Source organism: Eubalaena glacialis, chromosome 2 (genome assembly GCF_028564815.1).
Source record: "Eubalaena glacialis isolate mEubGla1 chromosome 2, mEubGla1.1.hap2.+ XY, whole genome shotgun sequence".
Classification (NCBI taxonomy): Eukaryota; Metazoa; Chordata; class Mammalia; order Artiodactyla; family Balaenidae; genus Eubalaena; species Eubalaena glacialis.
This window is the reverse complement of record NC_083717.1, coordinates 26,387,566-26,411,661: the sequence shown is the minus strand read 5'-3', so window position 1 is coordinate 26,411,661 and position 24,096 is coordinate 26,387,566. Positions and strand designations below refer to the sequence as shown.

Here is a 24,096-nt window from a genome sequence, read left to right as displayed (position 1 = left end):
GAGCAACTAGGCCCGTGAGCCACAACTACTGAGCCTGCGCGTCTGGAGCTTGTGCTCCGCAACAAGAGAGGCCGCGATAGTGAGAGGGCCGCGCACCGCGATGAAGAGTGGCCCCCGCTTGCCGCAACTAGAGGAAGCCCTCGCACAGAAACGAAGACCCAACACAGCCAAAAAAAAAATATATATATATATATATATATATAAAAGAATTAGATTTTTTTTAAACTTTTTATTTTATACTGGAGTATAGTTGATTAACAATGTTGTGATAGTTTCAGGTGTACAGCAAAGTGATTCAGTTATACATATACATGTATCTATTCTTTTTCAAATTCTAAAAGAGTTAGAGTTCTTGGGAAAGTTTGTCAATTAAAATTCTTAAAATAAAATAAATTTATAAATACAACCTAAAATATTTGAGCATTTATCTAAGATTGCAAAGGGCACCAAAAATTCAAACATATTCCCTTTAAAAGTGATTATTTAACTTTGCTAAACTTGGAAATAGTAAGATTTACAAGCTGAACTTAAAAATTTAAGAAATTTTTAGGATTTTAATCTTAATTTTAGTAGTTTATTAATTTTTAAAAACAAAAGGAAACTTCTAAATGGTCTTTTCTGAGTTTTCTAAATGTCTTTTCACACATGTGCGCACGCCCACACACACACACACACACACACACATTCAAATGCCCTCTAGAACACTAAAAAAACAAAACATACGAACAGCAATTATTTAAGCATTCACTAGCGCCCTCCAGTGTCTAAAGAGAGAAATAACACATGTACATAAAAACATTTTTTCTTAGTAAAAGCCTACTAAACGTTCAGACTACTATGTAGGATATTCACATGAAAAAAGATATTTCATCAATGAGAATTTACTACAGTATTTTCAATATAGTGAGAAACCTCATAGCGTATCTCCACTCTCTCTATATTCCCAAGGGGCCACAGGCAACAGGTGACGTCTGATCTGGGTTTGAAGTCGGAATTACACCCCACGGTCACAGAAGGAAAGGAGAGAGAAAGTAGTGAGAAGGAGCAGAGGCAAAGGAGAGAGGAAAAAAAGAAAAAAAAAAACGTGCTGGGAAGGGGTGAGCCGTCTAGCTTGAACGGAATGCGTGTGAACACGGTGAAGAGTGTCTAAACATTACTTCCACCAAACTGCAGTCATTGGCCTCCGTGGTGACAGCAGTGTGAGTTGAAAATAAGCAAAGTGGTACATTGTTGGAGTGAAGCTCTTAAAGGCCACATCTCAGCGCAGTGATTTTGGTTCGTAAAAGCATCTACCAGGAAAGTGTTAAAGATGGGAGCGGCAGTTCTCGGGTCCCGGTGGCACACGCAAGAAGAAGGTGGTAGCATTGCACTTTGATAAATCTCACAAGAACCACAACGTTAGGCCTCCAGCCAAGGCTTTAGAGCCTGTTGCTTTAAGTTGTCCAGCCGGACCAAAAGCACTGACCACGTGGAGACCAAGAGAGCATAACTGGAGGGCCCAGGCTGAAAGGTCAGCCCTGTAGATGAATGAGGCACCTGAAACCTACCTACCATCAGCTCGAGAGCAACACCTAAGCCCAAGCGAGCACCTTCGCAGTGTCTTATTTATCTTACTTCCAACTAGTAGACTAAACATCATGGATCTTTAAAATCTAGCTAGTCGTTTTAATGCATTTATAGCTGTTTTGTCCATTTTAAATTATCACCTGTTTGAACATGAGTCAGTTTAATACCCAAAGTTAATTCCATGAAGTGGTTTTTGAACTTAAATCCTCAGATGACCCTCCCTCCAATTCCCAGGGCTTCTCATTTAGCAAGTCCATAATGAAACTCAAGAATCTGCAATTTTTCTCAACGTCTTAAATGGTTCCCATGCAGGGTTCTGCTGGCCATGCTTCCAGAACACGTCCTCAAGGACAGAGGAGCTGAAAGAAATCGCTTTCACCTTCTGACCTGCAGGACACACAGATTCAAACTTCTGAAAAACCCAAGAATATTCTTGTTGTTTGTTTATTTGTTTGTATAAAAAGCAAACTGAGACCTTAAGGCCTTGGAAGAAGGAAAAGACTCATATTGAAAATATTCATTATTTAATCAATGTACAAAATATATATATGGGGAAATAACATTAATAATCATTACATGCCATTTTCCACCTCAGGAACAGGAAAGGGAAAGCATTCACTTTAGGGTTTCACAGTCACTTGGTTGAAAGAGCAAAGAATAAAGCCAGGTTTCCATTCTGACCAAAAAAAAAAAAAAGATGAGCCCCAGAAAGTCAAAGGACTCCAAATCTTAGAAGGTTCACAGGGAGCAGTGCTGAGTGACACTAACAGACAAGGAAATGTGGGTTCATTGTTAATATTGACCCATTTGATTGGAACTCGGGGTCTCACTTGACTTAATTCCCTTTTTCTGCTCATCAAGGGAACTCTAGCCTTTAAGTGTAAAGCGTGACACTTCAGCTTAGCATTCATTGTCACCAGTCAGATCTGCATCAGAAACTTCGCCCCACTTCCTCGTAATCCTTCTCCAAGACTGCCAAGTCTTCCCTGGCTTCTACAAACTCGCCTTCCTCCATGCCTTCCCTAATGTACCAGTGCAGAAATGCCTTCTTGGCGTACATGAGGTCGAACTTGTGTCCCAGGCGGGCCCAGGCCTCCACGACCGCCGTGCTGTTGCTCAGCATACAGACAGCCCGCTGGACCTCGGCCAGGTCCCCTCCCGGCACTGCCCGGGGGGGATGACCATTGATGCCCACCTTGAATCCAGTTGGACACCAATCTACAAACTGGACAGAGTTCCTTGTCTTCATGGCTGCAATTGCCGTGTTCACATCCTTGGGGACCACATCCCCTCTGTAGAGCAGGCAGCAGGCCACGTACTTCCCCAGGTGAGAGTCACACTTGACCAGCTGGTTGGAGGACTGGAAGCAAGCAGCTGTGATGTCTGACACAGAGGGCTCCTCGTGGTGGGCCTTGTCCGCAGAGATGATGGGGGCGAAGCTGGTCATGGGGAAGTGTATTCTAGGGTAAGGTACGAGGTTGGTCTGGAATTCAATCAGGTCCACGTTCAGGGCCCCCTCAAACCGGAGGGAAGTGGTGATGGAAGATACTGCCTGACTCAGCAGCCTGTTGACGCTGGTATAAGAGGGGTGTTCAACGTCAAGTTTGCAATGGCATATGTCATAGATGGCCTCGTTGTCCACCAGGAAGGTACAGTCCGCATGCTCTATGGTGGCATGGGTGGTGAGGATGGTGTTGTAAGGCTCCACTATAGCCATGGAGATCCGGGGGACTGGGTAGACAGAGAACTCCAGTTTAGTCTTCGTGCTGTAGTCTATGGAGAGCTGCTCCATTAAGAGAGACGTAAATCCTGATCCAGTACCTCCTCCAAAACTTCGGAAAATCAAAAATCCCTGAAGACCACTGCACTGTTCCGCCTGGGGAAAGTAAAGGGGACGTAAGAATTCAGCCAAATAAACCCAGGAGCAGTGGTAACCGTGGGACATAACTAGTACCCCAAAACAAACAGAAACTTTCAGAAAGAACTGGTTTACCATCATTAACTCATCACAAACATAATTACTTTGAAACATACTTGAGTAGTTACTTCTGGAGTGGGGGAAGTGCTTAGAGTTTTACTGTAAGCAAAGCATAAATATTCAACTGTCTTTTGCTACCCTTGATGAATTTATCTGTATGTGATCTAAAGTAAGGTCTTTATCAATAACAATGAAAATGACAAGCAAAATATTGAAGTAATATAATCCACCCCCCCCCCCCAGTAGATGAAGTACCTTTCACTTTCATACCCAATCTACTGTGCTGGTGTAAAAGGTACTGTATTCCCTAATGATTATGCCAAACATCAAAATTTTTACTAGACAAAGGATTCTCCAGACACAGGAGCTTAGGGAAGAATTAACTGTCAGTAAAGAGTAACTGATCTCCAGGTAGGATGTGCCTCCTGTTAACTTTACAAATCTTAGTAACTATTGGAAAATGACAAGTTTTAGAGTTCTTTGGAAGTCTCTGATAAAAAGATAAGCCATGAGTCAGCAGAAGCAAGAGTAGATGGGGGCTAGTCATTAAAAAGAAGGAAATCCTGCTGTTTGTGACAACGTGGATGGACCTTGTGGGCAATTAAGCAAAGTGAAATAAGTCAGACAGAGAAAGAAAAGTACTGCATCATCTCACTTATATGTGGAATGGAAAAAAGCCAAACTCATAGAAACAGAGCGTAGAATAGTAGTTGTGAGGAACTGGGGTCGGGGGAGATATGCTGCTCAAAGGGTATAAACTTCCAGTTATAAGATGATTAAGTTATTGGGATCTAATGTACAGCATGGTGACTGTAGTTAACAGCACTGTGTTGTAAACTTGAAAGCTGCTAAGAGAACAGATCTTAAATGTTGTCGTCTCCACACACACAAAAAGGTAATTATGTGAGGGATGGATGTATTAACTAACCTGATTGTGGTGATCATTTGGCAATATATTCCTGTGTCAAGTCACCATGATGTACACCTTAACTTTACACAATGTTATAGGTCAATTATACCTCAATAAAACAGGGGGGGAAATAAAATAAAACATTTCCTCATAAATATAAAAAGAAAAACAAAATAGTCGATGGGGGCTGTACAGTAAGTGCAAAGGCTTCTTTCCCCTGCCTAGTAAGGAAGGTAGTCAGTGCCCACATCAGGACCAGCCGAGCTTTGAGCATGCGCAGGAGGCTCCCAGGGGAGAGGTTGGGTGGTGATGGAGGCGGAGGTAGAAAGTGCTGCTTAGGCAGGTCCCGCAGGATCACAGGCACACAGGCACTGCCTGTGGAAGGAGAGAGGAGCCACTTGCCAGCTTTCGGAGCCTCTCCAGCACCAGATCGAGGATCTCCGGCCCCACAGAGTAGCGACCACGGGCGTAGTTATTTGCAGCATCCTCCTTTCCGCTGACGAGCTGCTCCGGGTGGAAGAGTGAGCGGTACCTGCCTGCACGGATCTCATCTGCCGAGAGGAAAGGAGGTCAGTGCAGTCCACTCCATCCCACCCCTAACTCTTGCACAGCCCTGTACCCTGACCCGCTTTCTCTCTGCTAATGTCCTATAAAGAAATAGATTTAAACTGCCCACCTGGCCTTTCTTAACCGAGGAAAAGGTATAATTATCCCCATATAAATTGAAAGCACGTTTTTCCGTCATACACCCTTTATTAGTTTCTCAGGGCTACTGTAACAAAGTACAACAAACTTGGTGGCTTAAAACAAGGGAGATTTATTGCCTCATAGTTCAGGAGGCCGTAAGTTCAATGTCCAGATGTCGGCAGGGTTGGTTCCTTCTGGAGGCTCTGGTGGAGAAACTGCCCTGTGCCTCTCTCCCAGCTTCTGGTGACTGCATACAGTTCTTGGAGTTCTTGGCCGGCAGCTACATCACATCATCTCTGCCCCCATCACAATGCCCCCTTTCCCTGTCCGTGTGTTCTCTCTTCTCATAAGGTGTACTGAGGGGACCACCCTGCTCTTAGAAAATGAGTGCTTTTCCTCTTAGGCAGGAGCTTCTAGGTATCTGATGCCAAGGCCGTTGGGGTACATCTGCATAAATACATGTCATGAAGCCAATTTTATCATTATTACTTGTAATTGTTATATGGGCCATATATCATACATATATCCAACCAGATCATTGGACATAGGGCCTCCCTAATCCGGTATGACCTCATCTTAACTATGTGAAGACCCCAGTTCCAAATATACTCATATTCTGGGGTTCTAGGTGGATGCAGAGTTTTGGGGGGACAACATTCAACCCACCACACATGCGTGGCACTTTTGCATTTTAAGATAAAGAGCCAGCTGTGTGCTGGAAAAGCATACCAATCTAAATGATTAGTTATATGCTTCAAAAGAGGCTTTCACAAGAAAAACAGAGCTGGAGGAATCAGGTTCCCGGACTTCAGACTATACTACAAAGCTACAGTAATCAAGACAGTATGGTACTGTCGCATAAACAGAAATATAGATCAATGGAACAGGATAGAAAGATCAGAGATAAACCCACACACATATGGTCACCTTATCTTTGATAAAGGAGGCAAGAATATACAGTGGATAAAAGACAGCCTCTTCAGTAAGTGGTGCTGGGAAAACTGGACAGCTACATGTAAAAGAATGAAATTAGAACAATCCCTAACACCATACACAAAAATAAACTCAAAATGAATTAAAGACCTAAATGTAAGGCCAGACACTATAAAACTCTTAGAGGAAAACATAGGCAGAACACTCTATGACATAAATCACAGCAAGATCCTTTTTGACCCACCTCCTAGAGAAATGGAAATAAAAACACAAATAAACAAATGGGACCTAATGAAACTTAAAAGCTTTTGCACAGCAAAGGAAAACATAAACAAGATGAAAAGACAACCCTCAGAATGGGAGAAAATATTTGCAAATGAAGCAACTGACAAAGGATTAATCTCCAAAATTTACAATCAGCTCATGCAGCTCAATATCAAAAAAACAAACAACCCAATCCAAAAATGGGCAGAAGACCTAAATAGACATTTCTCCAAAGAAGATATACAGATTGCCAACAAACACATGAAAGGATGCTCAACATCACTAATCATTAGAGAAATGCAAATCAAAACTACAAAGAAGTATCACCTCACACCAGTCAGAATGGCCATCATCAAAAAATCTACAAACAATAAATGCTGGAGAGGGTGTGGAGAAAAGGGAAGCCTCTTGCACTGTTGGTGGGAATGTAAATTGATACAGCCACTATGGAGAACAGTATGGAGGTTTCTTAAAAAACTAAAATAGAACTACCATATGACCCAGCAATCGCACTACTGGTCATATACCCTGAGAAAACCATAATTCAAAAAGAGTCATGTACCACAATGTTCATTGCAGCTCTATTTACAATAGCCAGGAAACAACCTAAGTGTGCATCGACAGATGAATGGATAAAGATGTGGCACATATATACAATGGAATATTACTCAGCCATAAAAAGAAACGAAATTGAGTTATTTGTAGTGAGGTGGATGGACCTAGAGTCTGTCATACAGAGTGAAGTAAGTCAGAAAGAGAAAAACAAATACCGTATGCTAACACATATATACGGAATCTAAAAAAAAAACAAAAAACAAAAAAAAAACATGATTCTGAAGAATCTAGGGGCAGGATAGGAATAAAGACGCAGATGTAGAGAATGGACTTGACATGGGGAGGGGGAAGGGTAAGCTGGGACAAAGTGAGAGAGTGGCATGGACATATGTACACTACCAAATGTAAAATAGATAGGTAGTGGGAAGCAGCCTCATAGCACAGGGAGATCAGCTCGGTGTTTTGTGACCACCTAGAGGGGTGGGATAGGGAGGGTGGGAGGGAGACGCAAGAAGGAGGAGATATGGGGATATATGTATATGTATAGCTGATTCACTTTGTTATAAAGCAGAAACTAACACACCATTGTAAAGCAATTATACTCCAATAAAGATGTTAAAAAAAAAGAGAGGCTTTCACAAAGAAGCATGCAAACTCAAATGCCCATACCACTCGGTGCAGTTAACACAAATGCCTGAATCAGGGAAATAGCGTGAAGATGTCAGTATTCTATACAACCAAGTACAACCCTTGCTGGTTTCATTCCCTTTTAAAACCCCGGGCAGCACAAGAAAACATCAAAACACAGCATGTCTGAGGCCCGGGTCACACTCTCCTACCTTAGAATTATCCAAACAGCGTGATTCCTGAAGATCGACGCAGTGGCATTTGAGGGCTATGGAGGCTCTGGAAATGTTGCCCTGGTTACAGCGGGCGGGATACGCATTGCATAGCAGTTCAGAGCATGTGCTCAAGAATCAATTTCCTGTGTGCATGGCTGGCCTTCCTCACTTAGCTATAGAGCAGTTACTTAGTGTCTCTAAGCCCCAGTTATATCCTCTCACAAATGGGGATGATAGCAAGACCTACCCCAGTGAGTTATCATGAGGATTAAAGACCACAGAGCATGATGCATGGCCCATATAACGATTATAAATAATAATGATAAAATTGGCTTCATGTCATATATTTATGCAGATGTACCCCAATGGCCTTGGCATCAGATACCTAGAAGCTCCTACCTAAGAGGAAAAGCACTCATTTTCTAAGAGCAAGGTGGTCCCCTCAGTACACCTTGCTCTCCTGTGTATGACCATGTACATGACCACAATTTGGTACACCCCTAAATGTTTAAATTTAATAAAACTGAGTTGAAATTACTTTTAACTAACATATGCACACCAAAAAACAACCACCAAAGTTGGGATGTTTTAAAGATATATTTACAAACAAGTGGGCATATAATTCCAGGTAGACTACTTGCTTCTCACCTGAAGCAATAAGGCTGAGTTCAGTTTAAGTAGAGAATCTATGGAAGCCTGCTTCTTCAAGACAATGTCCAATTGAGTTCTTGAGGGTGGTTAGTTCCATAAATTCTTTCAGTAAAATCCACTTTCTGGGAGATCAGTGATATAGCACCACCATTCACAAGTACACAAACTTCTGCCATGTTTCCACCCTGCTCAGAGACCATGTACCTGGCCCAGCATCCTTAACCAGCATCCACAGGGACTTTGGTGGTTTTTAAACGTGATTATTATTTGATGGTTCCTTGGCTTCCTTACCTCCATTCCAGGTTAAGCCTTCTAGGACTCCCCTGTATCAATGTCCTCCTCATTTTCAAACTGAAACAACACTCACGGGTGTCTGGATGTGTCTTTGCTCATGGTTTCCATTCTCTCTCACCTGTGAACTATTAAAATCCTCCTGCCCAGTCTTCCAGACTCAGAGGAACTATCACTTGGTCCATAAGGTCTTTTCTGATCTTTTCCATAGAGGTAAAGCTCAGGCCTCACTTCCTTCAGATCCCTACACACCACCTCCTCAGTAAAGCTTTCCTTGACATTCCTTTTGAAAAACAGCCCCCTCAGCCCACATGCAATATTCCCTTCCCCTATGGCCTTGCTTTGTTTTCCCCCATGCTCTGATCACCACCAGACACACTATTTGGCTTTTATAGGTCTGCACCCCACTAGAATGTAAGCTCCAGGAAGACTGATACTATATATCTCTCCAATGTCAAGATAGTGTCTAGCCATATGAGGCACTTTTATTTGTTGAATAAAACAAGGAAAATCAGTGCCTCGTCTCTAAACCCTGGAGCTTATGGTGCTTTGTTTGGACCAGCTCAAGATCCTCAAAATTGCCCTCCCTCCAGGCTGAGTTCTAGAGGATTGGGGAATTTCTTCTGGTCTTTGCCTGCCGACTGTCTCTCCTCCAGCTTGCTTAGCTTCTGATCCTGGGTCCTCCTATTTGCCTAGGTCTTTGGATTAGCACAAGTTAAAATATCTGCTACAATATTCATAATGCTGGGATGTGGCCTCTCACATTGCTCCTTCAGCTACATTTACCAAGGTCCTCTGGGGACATATTCTACCCTGCCCAGGATCATGGCACACCAGACTCCAGCTAAAGCTCACAGTTGCAAACTCCCATTTGTTTGAAACAAAAATTCAGATATTCTCTTAGGGCACTTATAACTCAAGTCAGAATATGACGTGATTGCCTCTCTCAGGTTCCATACTAGTCTTGCCTGTTCTTGAAGCCATCAGTAGCTCCTTATTTTTAATTCTTTCACAACATTTAGTGGAGTAATACTGAATCAGTATACATCCTGGCCTTGACATTTCTTAACTTCCACCTATTAATTTAAAAAAACCTTTCTATCATTTCCCTCACATTGACATCAACGTACTTTCTCCATCAGTTTGTTACTCGATTCTGACTTCGTTCTGATGAGGAAATGAACTCCAATCCAGATTGTATTTTCCAAAGATGACTGTAATGATATTTCCTATCTCACTTGTGCTTCTAGAACCTCACTATTTCTGCATCAAGAGGTGAGGTCTATATCCCTTCCCAGGATGGATCTTTGTAACCGCTTCAACCCATGGAGGACAGCTGAAGTGACACAGTGTGACTTCTGAGGCCAGGTTATAAAAATGCCATGGACTTCTGCCTTGTTCTCGTGGGATGCTTGTTCTTGGAACCCAGCTGCCATGCCACGAGGACGCCCGAGCAGCCCACAGAGACCCCACAGCCCTGGCTTAGCTCTCAGCCAACAGCCAGCACCAAATCGCCAGCCAAGCGAGTGAGCCACTTTCAAAGTGAATCTTCCGGCTCCCACTTGAGTCTTCCTTCCTGACACCATATGGACCAGAGAGGGGCTGTCCTCTGAGCCCTGTCCAAACTGCAGATTCATGGACAAAATAATGGTTGTTGGTGTTTTAAACTGCTAAGTTTGGAGGCAATTTATTACACAGCAGAAAATAATTGATACAGAGTACCAAACCCAAACCCACCCTCCTCTGTAGTTTTCTCTGAAGTCAGCAAGACCCTTTCTCTCCCCAGCATTTCACCAGCTCCATTTCAAGTGTTTTTGCATGAGATACTACAACATCTGCTGTTAATAATCATAAGTAATCATTTTATAATCATTAATCATCATTTCCCCACAATTAGAAGAGTTATTTAGCTCCTTCCTTCTTTGGAATCATGTTCAACTATTCTATTCTCTAAAAGCAGGTAATGCCAAATTTCAGATTCTTTGTCAGAAGCTTCTAGCAACTGGCTTTCAAACCCAGGAAAAGATTTAGTGTTCTGTTACAGTAGATTGTGTGGAGAAACTAACAAGGTTTTCATTCTTTTCATCACACAGAAAAAGAAGCCTAAGCTAGTCTTCCCTTTCGGTTTGTTTGTCATTCTGATCACTCTAAGTGTCCACTGAGAGATGCTCTAAATTTGGGAAAGGGCCATATGATCCCGTTCAGATAGATTCATATAATCTGATGATCCCACCCACTGATACTTGCTTGTTTGGGTTGTGGACCCGGTTAAGTACACTAGAACGTAAAATGTACATTACCTACAACAGTTGGCTCCAGGTCCATGAAGAGTGCTCTGGGCACGTGCTTCCCAGCTCTGGTCTCACAAAAGAAGGAATCGAAAGATGCACCCATAGGCTCCGTTTTGGCACGTGCCTGCAGATCCTGCCTGCCGTCTAGAACAACGCCATCTGGCTGGATTCCGTGTTCCAGGCAATAGAGCTCCCAACAGGCATCCCCAATCTGGACGCCGGCTTGGCCAATGTGGACAGACAGGCACTCCCTCTGAAATGAGCCGTAGTATTTAAATTACAGCTGTGCATCTTCCTAACATGATAACACGAGCTACATCACTCAGCAGGTCCGCTCAGGGCTGAGAGAAAGCAGGCTAGCGTATGCCAGCAAGAGAACTTTGTGATAAAGCTAATGAAAACTGTCTCATGGAAACCAAAAACCAAGGTACAGGTAAGCTTCAGGGACAATTAAACCAAGGACTCCAGTTCAAACAACATAAATTAAGCACCTACTGTGTAATGGGCTAAGAATGAGTTAAGACATATAATATATGAATAAAATCAAGCTTTCCGACCCAGAAAAAAAATTAGTTATTGGAAAGGAATAAAACCAAAATCAATGTACAGCCTGATATATGTTAAAACCCATTGCAGTAAATCTCATATCTTGAGATTTTACATTTACTGTTCATATATGCTCTAAATAAGGAAGGATGTTCTAAGCTTAAAAGTAGTGCAAAATTTACCAAGGAAACATGTTATAGATTTAATAACCCCAAAATGTAAAAACTCCATACTATAATAAACAAAAATACTGATGTATATAAAAAAGGATTTATGTATAGCCCTTCATATATGAGCTATACATAGGCAACTTTATATACATCAATTAAAAAATACTTGAGACATCTATTAGATAAATAGGCAAATGACAGAAATGAATTACAAAAGAAAGAAATTATCTAAAATGCAAAGATTTAGGCACAATGGCATTCACAGTATCATTATTTATAAGAGTAAAAACCAAGAACCAATCTACTTAACCATTTACCTATTGTTGGGCATTTAAAGGAAAGTACATCGATACAATGGCATGCTATGCAAACCTTCAATAGTTACCAAAAAATTGTATGACATGGGAAATGCTTATGTTAAAATGTTACGTGAAAGCGTACAAGTTATATAATTGTATATAAAGTATGATGTCAAATACATTTAAAAATAAGCTTACTCAGCCATAAAAAAGAATGAAGTAATGCCATTTGCAGCAACATAGATGGGCCTAGAGATTATCACACTAAGTGAAGTAAGTCAGAGAAGGACAAATATCATATGATATCACTTATATGTGGAATCTAAAAAAATGATACAAACGAACTTCTTTACAAAACAGAAACAGACCCACAGACATAAAAAACAAACTTATGGTTACCAAAGGGGAAGAGGGGAGAAATAAATTAGGAGTTTGGGTTTAACAGATACAAACTACTACATATAAAATAGATAAACAACAAGGTCCTACTGTATGACACAGGGAACTGTATTCAACATCCTGTAATAAACCATAATAGAAAAGAATATGAAAAAGAATATATATATGTATAACTGAATCACTTTGCTGTACACAAGAAACTAACTCAACTTCGTAAATCAACTATACATCAATAAAAATAAACAAATAAAATAAAGTAAAAATAAGCACAGAAAAAAGTCTTTAAAATGCATCAAAATATTAACTCTAGTTACAACTAGGTAGAATTTTTTTTCCTGTTTAAACTTACCTATTTTCTTCACCCTCATTAGCCTCCCCTCTCCTCTCCCACTTTTAAATTACCATTCACTTTTTTTTTTTTAAGGCAAGCAACTTTTTTTTTTTTGTAATTTAAATATCTACTCATCCAAGGGAGGGGAGAAAAAGTTAAATCCTAAAAATCTAAAGGGACAGCAATTGCTGGCTTTAATATCGTTGTGTTTTGATTGCCAATGGTCATGGAACAAGTCTGTGCAGAGGGTCTTACAGGGTGAGAAGTCTGTGTACTGCATCATCAGGACCCTTCAGGCTGTCTGCCTGATATGCTGATAGGCAACCCCGCCCTCCTCTGCCTGTCCGTGGCTGCACTTTCCCAAGGTCTGAGATTCAACCACAAAAAGACCACCGATTGGAGGAGGGGAGGGAGGTCGCTGTGGCCAGTCGCAACCCTGCCATCTGACCGGACTCTGCTCACTTTGCTTGTGCTCAGCCGCACAAACCCTGTACTTTGTCTCCTTGAGTCACGGGGCATAACAACACAGCGCTCTGTGCTTTATGAGGAATTCAAGTTCATTACCTGAGTAGAACTTCCCTCTGATTTCTTTTGTATGCAACCATGTCTCTCATGACAAAGGCAGTGAACTCAATTTACAAAGCACTTCACTTAGTACCAACCAATTTTCCCAACCTCTATCTGGCACAGATAAATCAAAACAACATATTCCATCATCAACAGCCTTCTAACACCTGAGTCTGCAAAGCACAGCTTCATTCCTCTCTCCTCCCAAAGGACTTAAGATGATCTCTGTAAATGAGCTACTGTAATCAGATCAAAACTTACCCCAATTCCTAGATTTAGGTACAAACTTAAAAGTGGCGGGGGGGTGGGGGGTGGGGGGCGGGCGGGGCGGGAGGAAGGGGCGGCGAATTCGTTGTTTCTGCGTCATTAAAACCACTTGCATGTAGATTTCTCTCACAACATCCTTCCACGGCTGTTTCCCACCCAGTCCACAGGGCATGCACACAGGGTACTTGCTCTTAATATTCACAGTAAAAATAATCACCAACATGAAAAGCAATTGCTGCCCCTCATGGGGACTGTTCTCCCAAGTGATATAGACATAGGAGGGAAACTGAGCTTTTTGAACTTGGCAGGAATACTTGGCCCAAGAAGGACCAATCTTGCCCATCCTGGTTTGAGAAGCAGCTGAGTTTATCTCATAACTGTGTCCCGAGGACAGAAGGCTATCTCCACCTTATTCTTAGCCTTTTCCTCCTTTCCAAACTATCTGTTAAAATATTAGTCACACTATATAAAAAAAAAAGACTGTAAAATGCCCCCTGAATATCAGTAGTGATGTCACAGCACATTAATAAATGCTGCTTTAAAGCTTATTGGGAATTACTAGGACAGCACAATTTTTTAATTACCTTTTTATTTTGAGATAAATATGAATTGTAGATTCATGTGTGGTTATAAGAAATAATGCAGAAAGAGCTCATGGATCCCTTACCTGTTTTCCCCCAGTGGAAATATCTTGCAAGATCACACCCAGAATATCAAAACTGATACAGTCAAGACACAGCATTTCCATTACTGCAAGGATCTCTGATGTAGGAAGGTATAATTTTTAAGAGCAAAATATAAAATAAACATCCTTAAAATGTTGGAGAGAGAGTCCAATGGGGTGAGAAGATCAAAGATGAAAAAGCAATTTGAATGCTTGCTTCTGTTTAAGAATTAAAAATTCTAAGACTAAAAATTACTGTGACTGGAACATAAGAGATAACACTATTGGTGGGAACATAAACTGGTGCAGCCACTGTGGAAAACAGTATGAAGGTTTCTCAAAAAACTAAAAAGAGAACTACCATATGACACAGCAATTCCACTCCTGGGTATATATTTGAGAAAAACAAAAACACTAATTCAAAAAGACACATGAACCCCAGTGTTCATAATAGCATTATTTACAATTGCCAAGACATGGAAGCCACCTGAGTGTCCATCAACAGATGAATGGATAAATAAGTGGTATATATATATATACACACACACACACACACACATACACACACACACACACACACACACACACACAATGGAATATTACTCAGCCATTAAAACAGAACAAATTTTTGCCATTTGCAGCAACATGGATGGACTTGGAAAATTAAAATAAGTCAGACAGAGACAGACAAACATGTATGATATCACTTACATGTGGAATCTAAAAAATACAAGAAACTAGTGAATATAACAAAAAGAAGCAGACTCATAGATATAGAGAAAAACTAGTGCTTAGCGGAGGGGAGAGTGAAGGGGGGAGGGCAATTTAGGGGTAGGGGACTAAATGGTACAAACTATTAGGTATAGAATAAGTGACAAGGATACATTGTACGACATGGGGAATAGAGCCAATATTTTATAGTAATTACAAATAGAGTATGACCTTTGAAAATTGTGAATCACTATATAGCACACCTGTAACATATAATATTGTACAGCGACTCTACGTCAATTAAAAAAAAAAAAAGAAACCAAGAGAGTGAAAGGAAAGTGGATCATAAGAGGTGGTCCCCAAACAGAATTATTGTAAGTAACTGTATTAATTACTGTCCCCAAAGAACTAGACTCAAGAGAGGACAACATAGAGGTCCCTGCCCTTCACCCAGCCTCACATTTATGAGCTCAGCAATGGCGACCTGGGTCTGAAGTCCCCAGAAACTCTGAAAGCATAACTAAAAACGAAGCCACTGATTTCTACAGAAAAACCAGCACACTCGGTCTAAAGCAAATGTAAAAACTAAAGGAAGGAGAGGATCTTGCCTCAGTGCTTCCATTAAAGGCAGTGAACCACTACAAATCAACAAAGCTTGTCCTAAAAGCAGCAGAATTATAGATGAATACATGAGATTCAGAGCAGATTCAAATCTGATCCAAACACAGATATTTAAAGAAACAAATGCCTCTTTAAAAATTTCTTCTCTTGTGTTAGGAATCTATGGAGAATTGTTTGGTGGGGGAAAAGAGAGACACACATGATGAAAAAAATTTGCTACAACTGCTGACAGGAACACTGTCAGCAACATAGAAGCCACTTACCATGCTGATCTGCAGGTGCCCCACTGCCCAGTGGTACTGACAGGAGGAGCCGCCCAGGTGAGCTTTATCAAAGGGCAGGAAGTGACTCCACCTGAGGGCTGAGACGCTTAAAGCAGCACAGCCTCTTTTCAGGTTTTCAATTCTCTGGTGTCAGAGGAGCTGTGATGGGCCTGCCTGAACACCCTGTGATAAAGTCTGTGCACAACTACCAATGAATTCTCTAAAGCTTATCCAAATCTGCTTGCGACGTATACCTAGGTTGAAAATAACAAATGTCTTTAAGAAAGAATCCTCTTCTTGTATTAAGAATGTATGAAAACCAGCATATGTGTCGCTTGATAAGCAGTTTTACAAAAACAGAGTTTGATTTATTTAGATAATATAAGGGAATGGATTTTAGAATGCTTGATTTACATATTAATTTATATCCGTATACTAGTTGTTGAATATGTGTAATATCAACCTGCATAGTGATCGGTGTCATTGCAAACTGCTGAAGATTTTGGAAATAATCTTTGAGGAAATCCCCCCATAAGAATAGTTGTAAATCTATGGTTGTAAATCTATGGTTAAAGAAATTTGGGTAACATTTAGGTCCAATTAAGATAGCAGGAGGGACTTCCCTGGTGGTCCAGCGGTTAAGACTCCGTGCTTCTGATGCAGGGGAGCGGGTTTGATCCCAACTAGACCCCGCATGCTGCAACTAAAGATCCCACATGCCACAATGAAGATCCCGAGCACAGCAACTAAGACCCAGCGCAGCCAAGTAAGTAAATAAATATTTTTTTTTAATTAAAAAAAAAAAAGATAACAGGAATATCTTCTCAGGAAGGGAAATCTAGAGTCTGATTTCAGATAGATAGATAGATAGATAGATCGATAGATAGGGACTGAAATTTTATCAGTTTTCTCAAACTCTGTCCTGAAGAATATGTTAAACAGTTTCCTCAAACCCTGTCCTGTTAATACGTTAATATGTCAGGGAACATTTGTCGTGTATTCAGCGCTATCCTAGGCAGGGTAAGACATTGCATTTGGGGGCAGGGACATTCAGACACTAGAACGTTGACCTCTTGTAGGATCAAGACAGTTCACCAGACTTTTCATGTCTTGAATAGCCAAGCTTCAGAATAATCCACTATCCTTTGCTCTGTTTCTATGGTACCCAGCAATTTTCTGATTAAAATTTGTCTTCTATTCACTGCTTTCCTAGTGTATAGGCCAGGGCCTCTTATAATAGGAATTCAGTAAATACAATACTTGTGAGTAATTGAACAAAATAGTAAGTTCACAAGTGTCTGAAAATTGGAAAGGGATGTTCTGACTAAAACAACAGTATTCTAGTCACTGATAAGAAATCCCTCCCCACTGAGAATCCCCACATCAACATTCTGGATTACCTATCACTGTGGGAATTGATTATCACAAGTTCCCAAAGGACTGATCATCTCCTTTTATACCATCGAAGAGCTGAGGACAGATTCTAACTTCGGATGATCTCAACTAAGTACTAGGTTGAAAGGATGAAATTGTTCTTTCTGTGAGTAAAAAGGTCAAATATCAGCAATTTCATAAGGTACAATCTAAATCCTTGCATCCTATGAAGCTCTGTCTGGTGGAGACCAACTCCCTAGATGACATTTCTGTACTGTTTTACTCTAACTGCTACAAAGCAATACTTCCTTCCTTAATTTTTGGGGAGAGATAGAATAGAAGTGATTCTTAGCCATGGGCATCTTGCTCTCTAACTTCTTACCCTTTTTAAAGCTAAAACTTTTTTCAATATTTGTAATAACCTATAAGGGAAAAGAATCTGAAAAGTAATGTATATATAATATATATTATATATATATATATAAAACTGAATCACTGTGCTGTATACCTGAAACTAACATGATATTGTAAATCAACTATATTTCAATTAAAAAAAAAACTATAACTTTTTTTCCTTGTGTCATAACTGTAGTGCAAGTTCAGTGCCTCATGATTTAAAAAAATTATAAAACACAGGAAAGTTTAAAAAAGAAATTTAATACCCAAAATCTGACCACCTAGAGAAATTTTAATACATTGATTTCATCTTTTTCCTCTGTTAAATCTCTGTAATTCATAACTGAATATACCTCTATATTCCATGTTTTTCTTTTAAAATTACAATATACTATTCTATTACACACTTCATAGTTAACTTTTATTGGCTGAAATATTCTTTCCAGTGGATCAACCATAATTAATCATTTTCCTATTATTATTTATTTAGATCGTCTTTGTTTTATCTGATATTATAAACAACAATGCCATTAATATCTTCATGTTTTAGGGGAAACAAAACTTTACTTCTACCCTCTTAGGGTATCCAGTTGGGCATGAGAGTTAAAATGACAGAATTTGAATTAACAGGAGAAAAGCAAACAGATTTTTACATGTACAGAGGAGCCTCCATAGGAAAATAAAGACCCAAAGAAGGAGCAAAACCTTAGTGCTTATGTACGAGGTTGGACAATGAGAGGGAATTGTGGAAGAGTAAGTAAAATACACGGGGAGACCAAAGGAAGATAAGAGTTATTTAAACAAGTTCTGTTTGTACAGAATTCTCTGTCCCTGACTGCCCCCATCCTCCTGATATGGGGAGGGCCGCTATCATAGGGGAGATTTATCTCCTGCTTTCATGAAGAAAGGGGGAGGTCAGAAGGCCCTTCTTGCACCTGGTGTTCTTCAAGTGCCTGCAGCTAAAAATAATCCTCCTGCCAAAGCGGCATGTTTGGGGGTGGCATATATTGCCACCCTTCAATGTATATACAATTTTATTTCTTAGGATAGATTCCCAGAAAGGGAATCAGAGTGTGAAAGGGGAGGTGATTTTTAAAGCCTTTGACATAAAGAAAGCAGTATTTTAAACCAAAGAATGTGCTATTTAACAATTTTCTTTTTTATTTGAGAAGGTCCTTTACTTGCTTTAGTGCCTTCTTATAACTAGAGGATGAAGGCACTTGGACTCTCTTCTGCTCTGGAGACAGGAGGTCTCATAATCAGATTTACTGGTTTCCTAGAGACAGCCCTGAGAACACATTTTTCCAATACCTTTGGTGACCCGGGATTTATCTCACATGAATAATTCAGCGTGTGCAAACCTCATTTTACTTTCAACCTCTCCCCACATGCTAAGAAAGATCTAAAATGCTTCCAATTTGCATTGGCTTGTGATGAAAGTCCTAATGAACGTGAACTACTAATCGGGCCTTGGGGATTTAGGAATGGAGTCAGAACTAAATCCCAGGTCACCCGTTTTCAACAGGGAGACCCCCTCGACTACCCTCCCCTTCTAGTTTCTATGAAGTTAAGCGCCTGGAGGTAGAAGGAGAGGGGCGGGACTCCACGTTTCCCAGCAACCGCGCGCCGTCCCCTGATTGGCTGGTCGCCGCGCGGCCGCCATTTTCAAACCCCGGAAGATGGCGATGGCTGAGGCGGCGGTGGCGGCGCCCTCCTGACAGGAACCCTTCTCCGGGCCGAAGCGGCCGGGCGCCGTGCGGCTCCCAGCGGGCCTCCCGGGCACCCGGCCACCGCGCCGCCCCCTCCACGCCATGGAGCCCGAGCTGGCGGCCCAGGAGCAGAGCCGGCCGCGGAGGCGAAGCCGCCGGGCCTCGGGACTCAGCGCGGGCGGCGCCGCAGAGGCTTCGGCCGATACCCCCGGGCCGGGGCCAGACGGCAGGTGAGCGCTGGGGGCGGTGGCGCCTGGGGACCCCTGGCGTCGGGTCCGAGGCTGGGGCGGGGGTGCGAGGAGGGGGGGGCAGGGGAGGGCCGGGCTGCCTACTCTCCTCCCCCTTCTCCCCCTCCCTCTTCTCCCCCCTCCCCCTTCTCCCCCTCCCCCTTCTCCCCCTTTTTCCTTCTTCTCCCCCTTCTTTTCCTTCCTCCTCCTCTTCCCCCTCCTCTCACCCTCCTACTCCTCTTCCTATCATCCTCTCCCTATCATCCTCTCCCTATCATCCTCTCCCTCGTCCTTTATTTCCTCTTCCCACGCCTCTCCTTACTACCTCTTCCCTTCCCCCTCCCTCCAGTCTCCTCCCCTCCCCCTCCCCCACCTCCCTCAGGGGGCCTTGGAGAGCCTCTGCACATCCGGCAGGTTTCGGGCTGGAACTGGGAAGGTTCCTAAATGCCCACGGGGAACTGCTGGGTCGGGGGACAGAAATCGTCCCTCGAGCCAGAGGACTTCTACCAGACGCCAAACTTTTAGCCTAAAAACGAGCATTAATATGAAAAGTTTTGCCGAGGTCAGAGTCCCTCCTTTGGAGCCCTGGCCAAGTCGGTGCTCAGCGCAGCTCACGGCCCCAGCCTCCTGGGTAAAGAGAGCGAAGAGGATGGTCGCCGACTTTTTAGCTGTTGACACATTTCACATTCTGTCCCGTGTGTCTGCAAAGGAAGGACACTAGCCGAGGGTTTCAGAGGCTGTGTCTGCAAGAGGAGAGGGTGAAAAAGTGCTAAAGGCGTGGCTTTCCCCTAACGGTTTTGCAGGGGGTGGGTTCCAGTGACTGGCAGTTGGACCTTACATCCCTGAAGTTGTGTCCTCATCCATCAAATGGGATTATAATAGTACCCACTTCCTGTAAGTTGTGAAATTCAGTGAGGTCATGTGTGTAACCCTGTACACAGAGAGCTCTCAACAAATGTTAACTTATTTGTCGATTTTTATCTATAATTCCACATCTGCTCCATCTTTTCAGAAGCACTGTGGTCCACTTCACATTATTACTTGAGGTAAACTGCAGTTCCTTACATAATTTACATTCCAGTCATGCCTGGATGTGCCAATCTTTTTTTTTTTTAATTTATTTAATTAATTTATTTTTGGCTGCGTTGGGTCTTGGTTGCTGCGTGCAGGCTTTCTCTAGTTGCAGCGAGCAGGGGTTACTCTTCATTGAGGTGCACGGACCTCTCACTGCGGTGGCTTCTCTTCTTGCAGAGCATGGGCCCTAGAGCGCGTAGGCTTCATTAGTTGCGGTGCGTGGGCTCAGTAGTTGTGGCACACAGGCTTAGTTGCTCCGCAGCATGTGGGATCTTCCCGGACCAGGGATCGAACCTGTGTCCCATGCACTGGCAGGCAGATTCCTAACCACTGTGCCACCAGGGAGGTCCGCCAATCCCTTTTTGAGAGAAAGGAAAACACCTTACTTTCATGGACAAGGCATTTATAAACTCATTGTAAGTTATCATGCAGAGAGAACAGTATCTTTTTCATTAGATATTGATTTTTATTTTGAAGTTTACGATAACCCTTGCCTGAAACTTTTATACTGATTACAGCCTATATTTAAGAGGAAGTGAAAGAGCAGAGAGAGAGATGTCATCATCTCTGAGACTGAGAAATAGGAGAATCGGGAAAGCCTAGTTAAGGGAAAATGAACATAGAATTTCAAAAACATGAAGTGGGGCAGTGTTAAATTCATTGCACCTGCCTAGTGCCAGGCATTGTTGTAGATACTGGGAATTCTGGTGAACAGATGAAGTCCCTGCTCTCCTGAAGCTTAAAGTCTGCTTGGGGAGGAAAGACAATAATGAAATAAATAATAAAATATCAGGTGGTCATGCTGTGAAGAGGCATACTAAGGGGGATAGAGATAAGGAGAGGGTCATGTTGCTGTTTTTAAAAGATCACAAGGAAAAGCCTCTCTGATGATAACGATGATATTTAAGCAGAGATCTGAAGAAATTAAGGAACAAAGCCATGTGAATATTTGGGGAGAAAGGCAGTAAGTGCAAGTAGAATCCTATATGGTATGTTCAAGGACTGCAGAGAAGCCAGGGTTGGGCTTCCCTGGTGGCGCAGTGGTTGAGAATCTGCCTGCCAATGCAGGGGACACGGGTTCGAGCCCTGGTCTGGGAAGATCCCACATGCCGCGGAGCAACTAGGCCCGTGAGCCACAATAACTGAGCCTGCGCGTCTGGAGCTTGTGCTCCGCAACAAAAGAGGCCGTGACAGTGAGAGGCCTGCGCACCATGATGAGGAGTGGCCCCCACTTGCTGCAATTAGAGAAAGCCCTCGCATAGAAACGAAGACCCAACACAGCCATAAATAAATAAATTAAATTAAATTAAATTAAATTAAAAAAAAAAAGAAGCCAGGGTCACTAGAGTGGAGTGAAACAAAGGGCAGAAAGGTAGACGATGAGGTCGGAGAGATGGCTGGGGCCAGATCAGGTAGTATATGGTTGACTGCCAAAAGGACTTTAAATTTGAATCGGTGGTTGGGAAGCAGTAGGAAATTATGTGATCTGTCTTTTAAAAGGATCGCTTTGTTATGTGGCAAGGATAGAATCCGGGAGACCAACTAAGAGGCTATTGCAGTTGAGACATCCGAGTGGTAGACATGGTGGAAAATATTCATATTTGGGATGTATTTTTGAAGTAGAGCTGACGGGATTTGCAGGTGGATTAAATGTGGAGTTAAGAGAAATAGAGGAATGAAGAATGATTCCAAGTTTTTGGTCTGAGCACCAGAAGAATGGGTTGCCATGGTCCTACAAAGGAAAGACCTGGGGAGAAGTTTGCCTTGGGATATGTTATAAGACTCCTATTAAGGAGTTATCACACCAGTTTCTTTTTTTCCTTTTTCTTTTCTCTTTTTCTGCTTTTTTCTCTTTTTTTAAAAAAAATGTTTTATTGAAGTATAACAGTCGAATGAAAGAGGGCATGAATCATAAGTGTTTTGCTCAGTGAAATTTCATAAAGTGAGTGCATCTGTGTAACCAGGTATAAATTGGGGGGTTGTCAGCAAGCAGACTTGAAATCACAGCATTGCAAAGTCATTTAGGTAGTGAGTCTGAATAAAGAAGAGATTGGGGGGCTTCCCTGGTGGCATAGTGGTTAAGAATCCACCTGCCAATGCAGGGGACACGGGTTCGAGCCCTGGTCCGGGAAGATCCCACATGCTGCGGAGCAACTAAGCCCGTGCACCACAATTACTAAGCCTGCGCTCTAGAGCCAGCGTGCCACAACTACTGAAGCCCGTGCACCTAGAGCCCGTGCTCCGCAACAAGAGAAGCCACCGCAATGAAAAGCCTACGCACTGCAAGGAAGAGTAGCCCCTGCTCGCCACAACTAGAGAAAGCCCGCGCGCAGCAACGAAGACCCAACGTGGCCAAAAATAAATAAATTAATAAATAAATTTATTTTTAAAAAATTAAGAGATTGGGGACTTAACCCTGAGGCACTCCCCACATTTAAAGGTCAGGGTAATGAGGATGCTCGGAGGAGCAGCTGGTGAGGTAAGAAAGAGCCAAGTGAGCTCAGGATCCAGGACGCCAAATGGAAGAAAGGATTTTGAGAAAGGACATGGTAAACTATGTCAAATGTGACTTATAAGGAAGGACTGGAAAGTTTAGTTAGATAAGGAATGAAAAAACCATTAAATCTGGTAATGAGAAGAGCATATTGACCTTGGATAGTTTCCATGAAACAGTTAAAATATTGAATTTAGAATGTTTGTAGTGGGTTGAGAAGAGAATGAGGTGTGATTTGTTCCGGAAATATGTGAGTGTTAGACACTAGGAGTATGGAGATGGAAAATACTGTCCTTACTCTGGAAGAACTTATAATGGTATAGGGAAGAAAGTTAATAATTATAATAGTGTATGACAGCAGTTACTATAGCTGTATATATATGATGCAAATAAAAGGAGAACTTACCCTGACTGGAGAGGACAGGAAATGATTCCCTGTAGTAATCCCTGAGTCTTGGAGGACCAGTTTAGAGCATAGGTGTAAATGGGTGACATCATATGGGGGAAGGATGTTAAATGTTAAAAGGCCCTTAAGCAAATGAGCATGATGAGTTCTGGGTATCATAACTAGTTCACTGTGGCTTGACACTAGTTGTGTAGGAGAGAGGACTCAGACCCAGAGGAGGTAGTGATGAGAGATTATACTGAAGAAGTAAGAGTCACATCATGAAGGGACCTTGTATGCCATGACAGTAAATCTTAGGAAAACTATTCCCTAAAAAGTGCTCATATACATAAAATTTCAGATTTGTGGACCCTTGCAGCCCAACTATGGATACCAAGTTAAAAACCCCAAGTGAAGATGATGAATTGGTGGGAACTCTATCTGCAGTAGCCTAGATGAATGTTTGAATCTGATGGCTGGCAATGAGATTGGAGAACTTGAAACGCTAAGTGTGGGTTCCACTTTCAAGAACTCTCGCTGCAACTGGAGAGCAAGAAAGAATAATGGAGGCAATGCAAGCTTGTGGGGTAGAATCTTAAGAAGGGGTAAACTTGATATGGGGTGGGGGCGG

At 42.1% G+C, this 24,096-nt stretch overlaps 2 protein-coding genes across 2 annotated transcripts in view; one reads left to right on the top strand and one right to left on the bottom strand.

Annotated features, from left to right (window-relative positions):
• Positions 1 to 2,463: 2,463 nt before the first annotated feature.
• Positions 2,464 to 19,389, bottom strand: TUBAL3 (tubulin alpha like 3). Its single transcript, XM_061181410.1, has 5 exons — positions 19,204 to 19,389; positions 15,807 to 15,950; positions 10,978 to 11,221; positions 4,857 to 5,005; positions 2,464 to 3,442 (listed from the first exon to the last, which is right to left on the bottom strand). Exons 1-5 carry the CDS (start codon positions 19,387 to 19,389, stop codon positions 2,498 to 2,500), a joined length of 1,668 nt encoding a protein of 555 aa, XP_061037393.1. The 3' UTR covers positions 2,464 to 2,497.
• Positions 19,261 to 24,096, top strand: part of NET1 (neuroepithelial cell transforming 1) — a 54,325-nt gene continuing 49,489 nt past the window's right edge. Inside the window, exon 1 of the mRNA XM_061179687.1 lies at positions 19,261 to 19,515. Coding sequence (XP_061035670.1) covers positions 19,388 to 19,515 — 128 coding nt within the window. The 5' untranslated portion in view covers positions 19,261 to 19,387. The remainder of the gene's footprint in view (positions 19,516 to 24,096) is intronic.

Coding starts and splice junctions, on each gene's coding strand:
- TUBAL3 (XM_061181410.1), bottom strand. CDS start 19,389: ATGGCGTGGAGGGGGCGGCGCGGTGGCCGGGTGCCCGGGAGGCCCGCT. Junction 15,951..19,203: donor GACCAGCCAATCAGGGGACG/GCGCGCGGTTGC, acceptor CTCTGACACCAG/AGAATTGAAAACCTGAAAAG. Junction 3,443..4,856: donor TGGAGAGGCTCCGAAAGCTG/GCAAGTGGCTCC, acceptor TACTTTCCCCAG/GCGGAACAGTGCAGTGGTCT.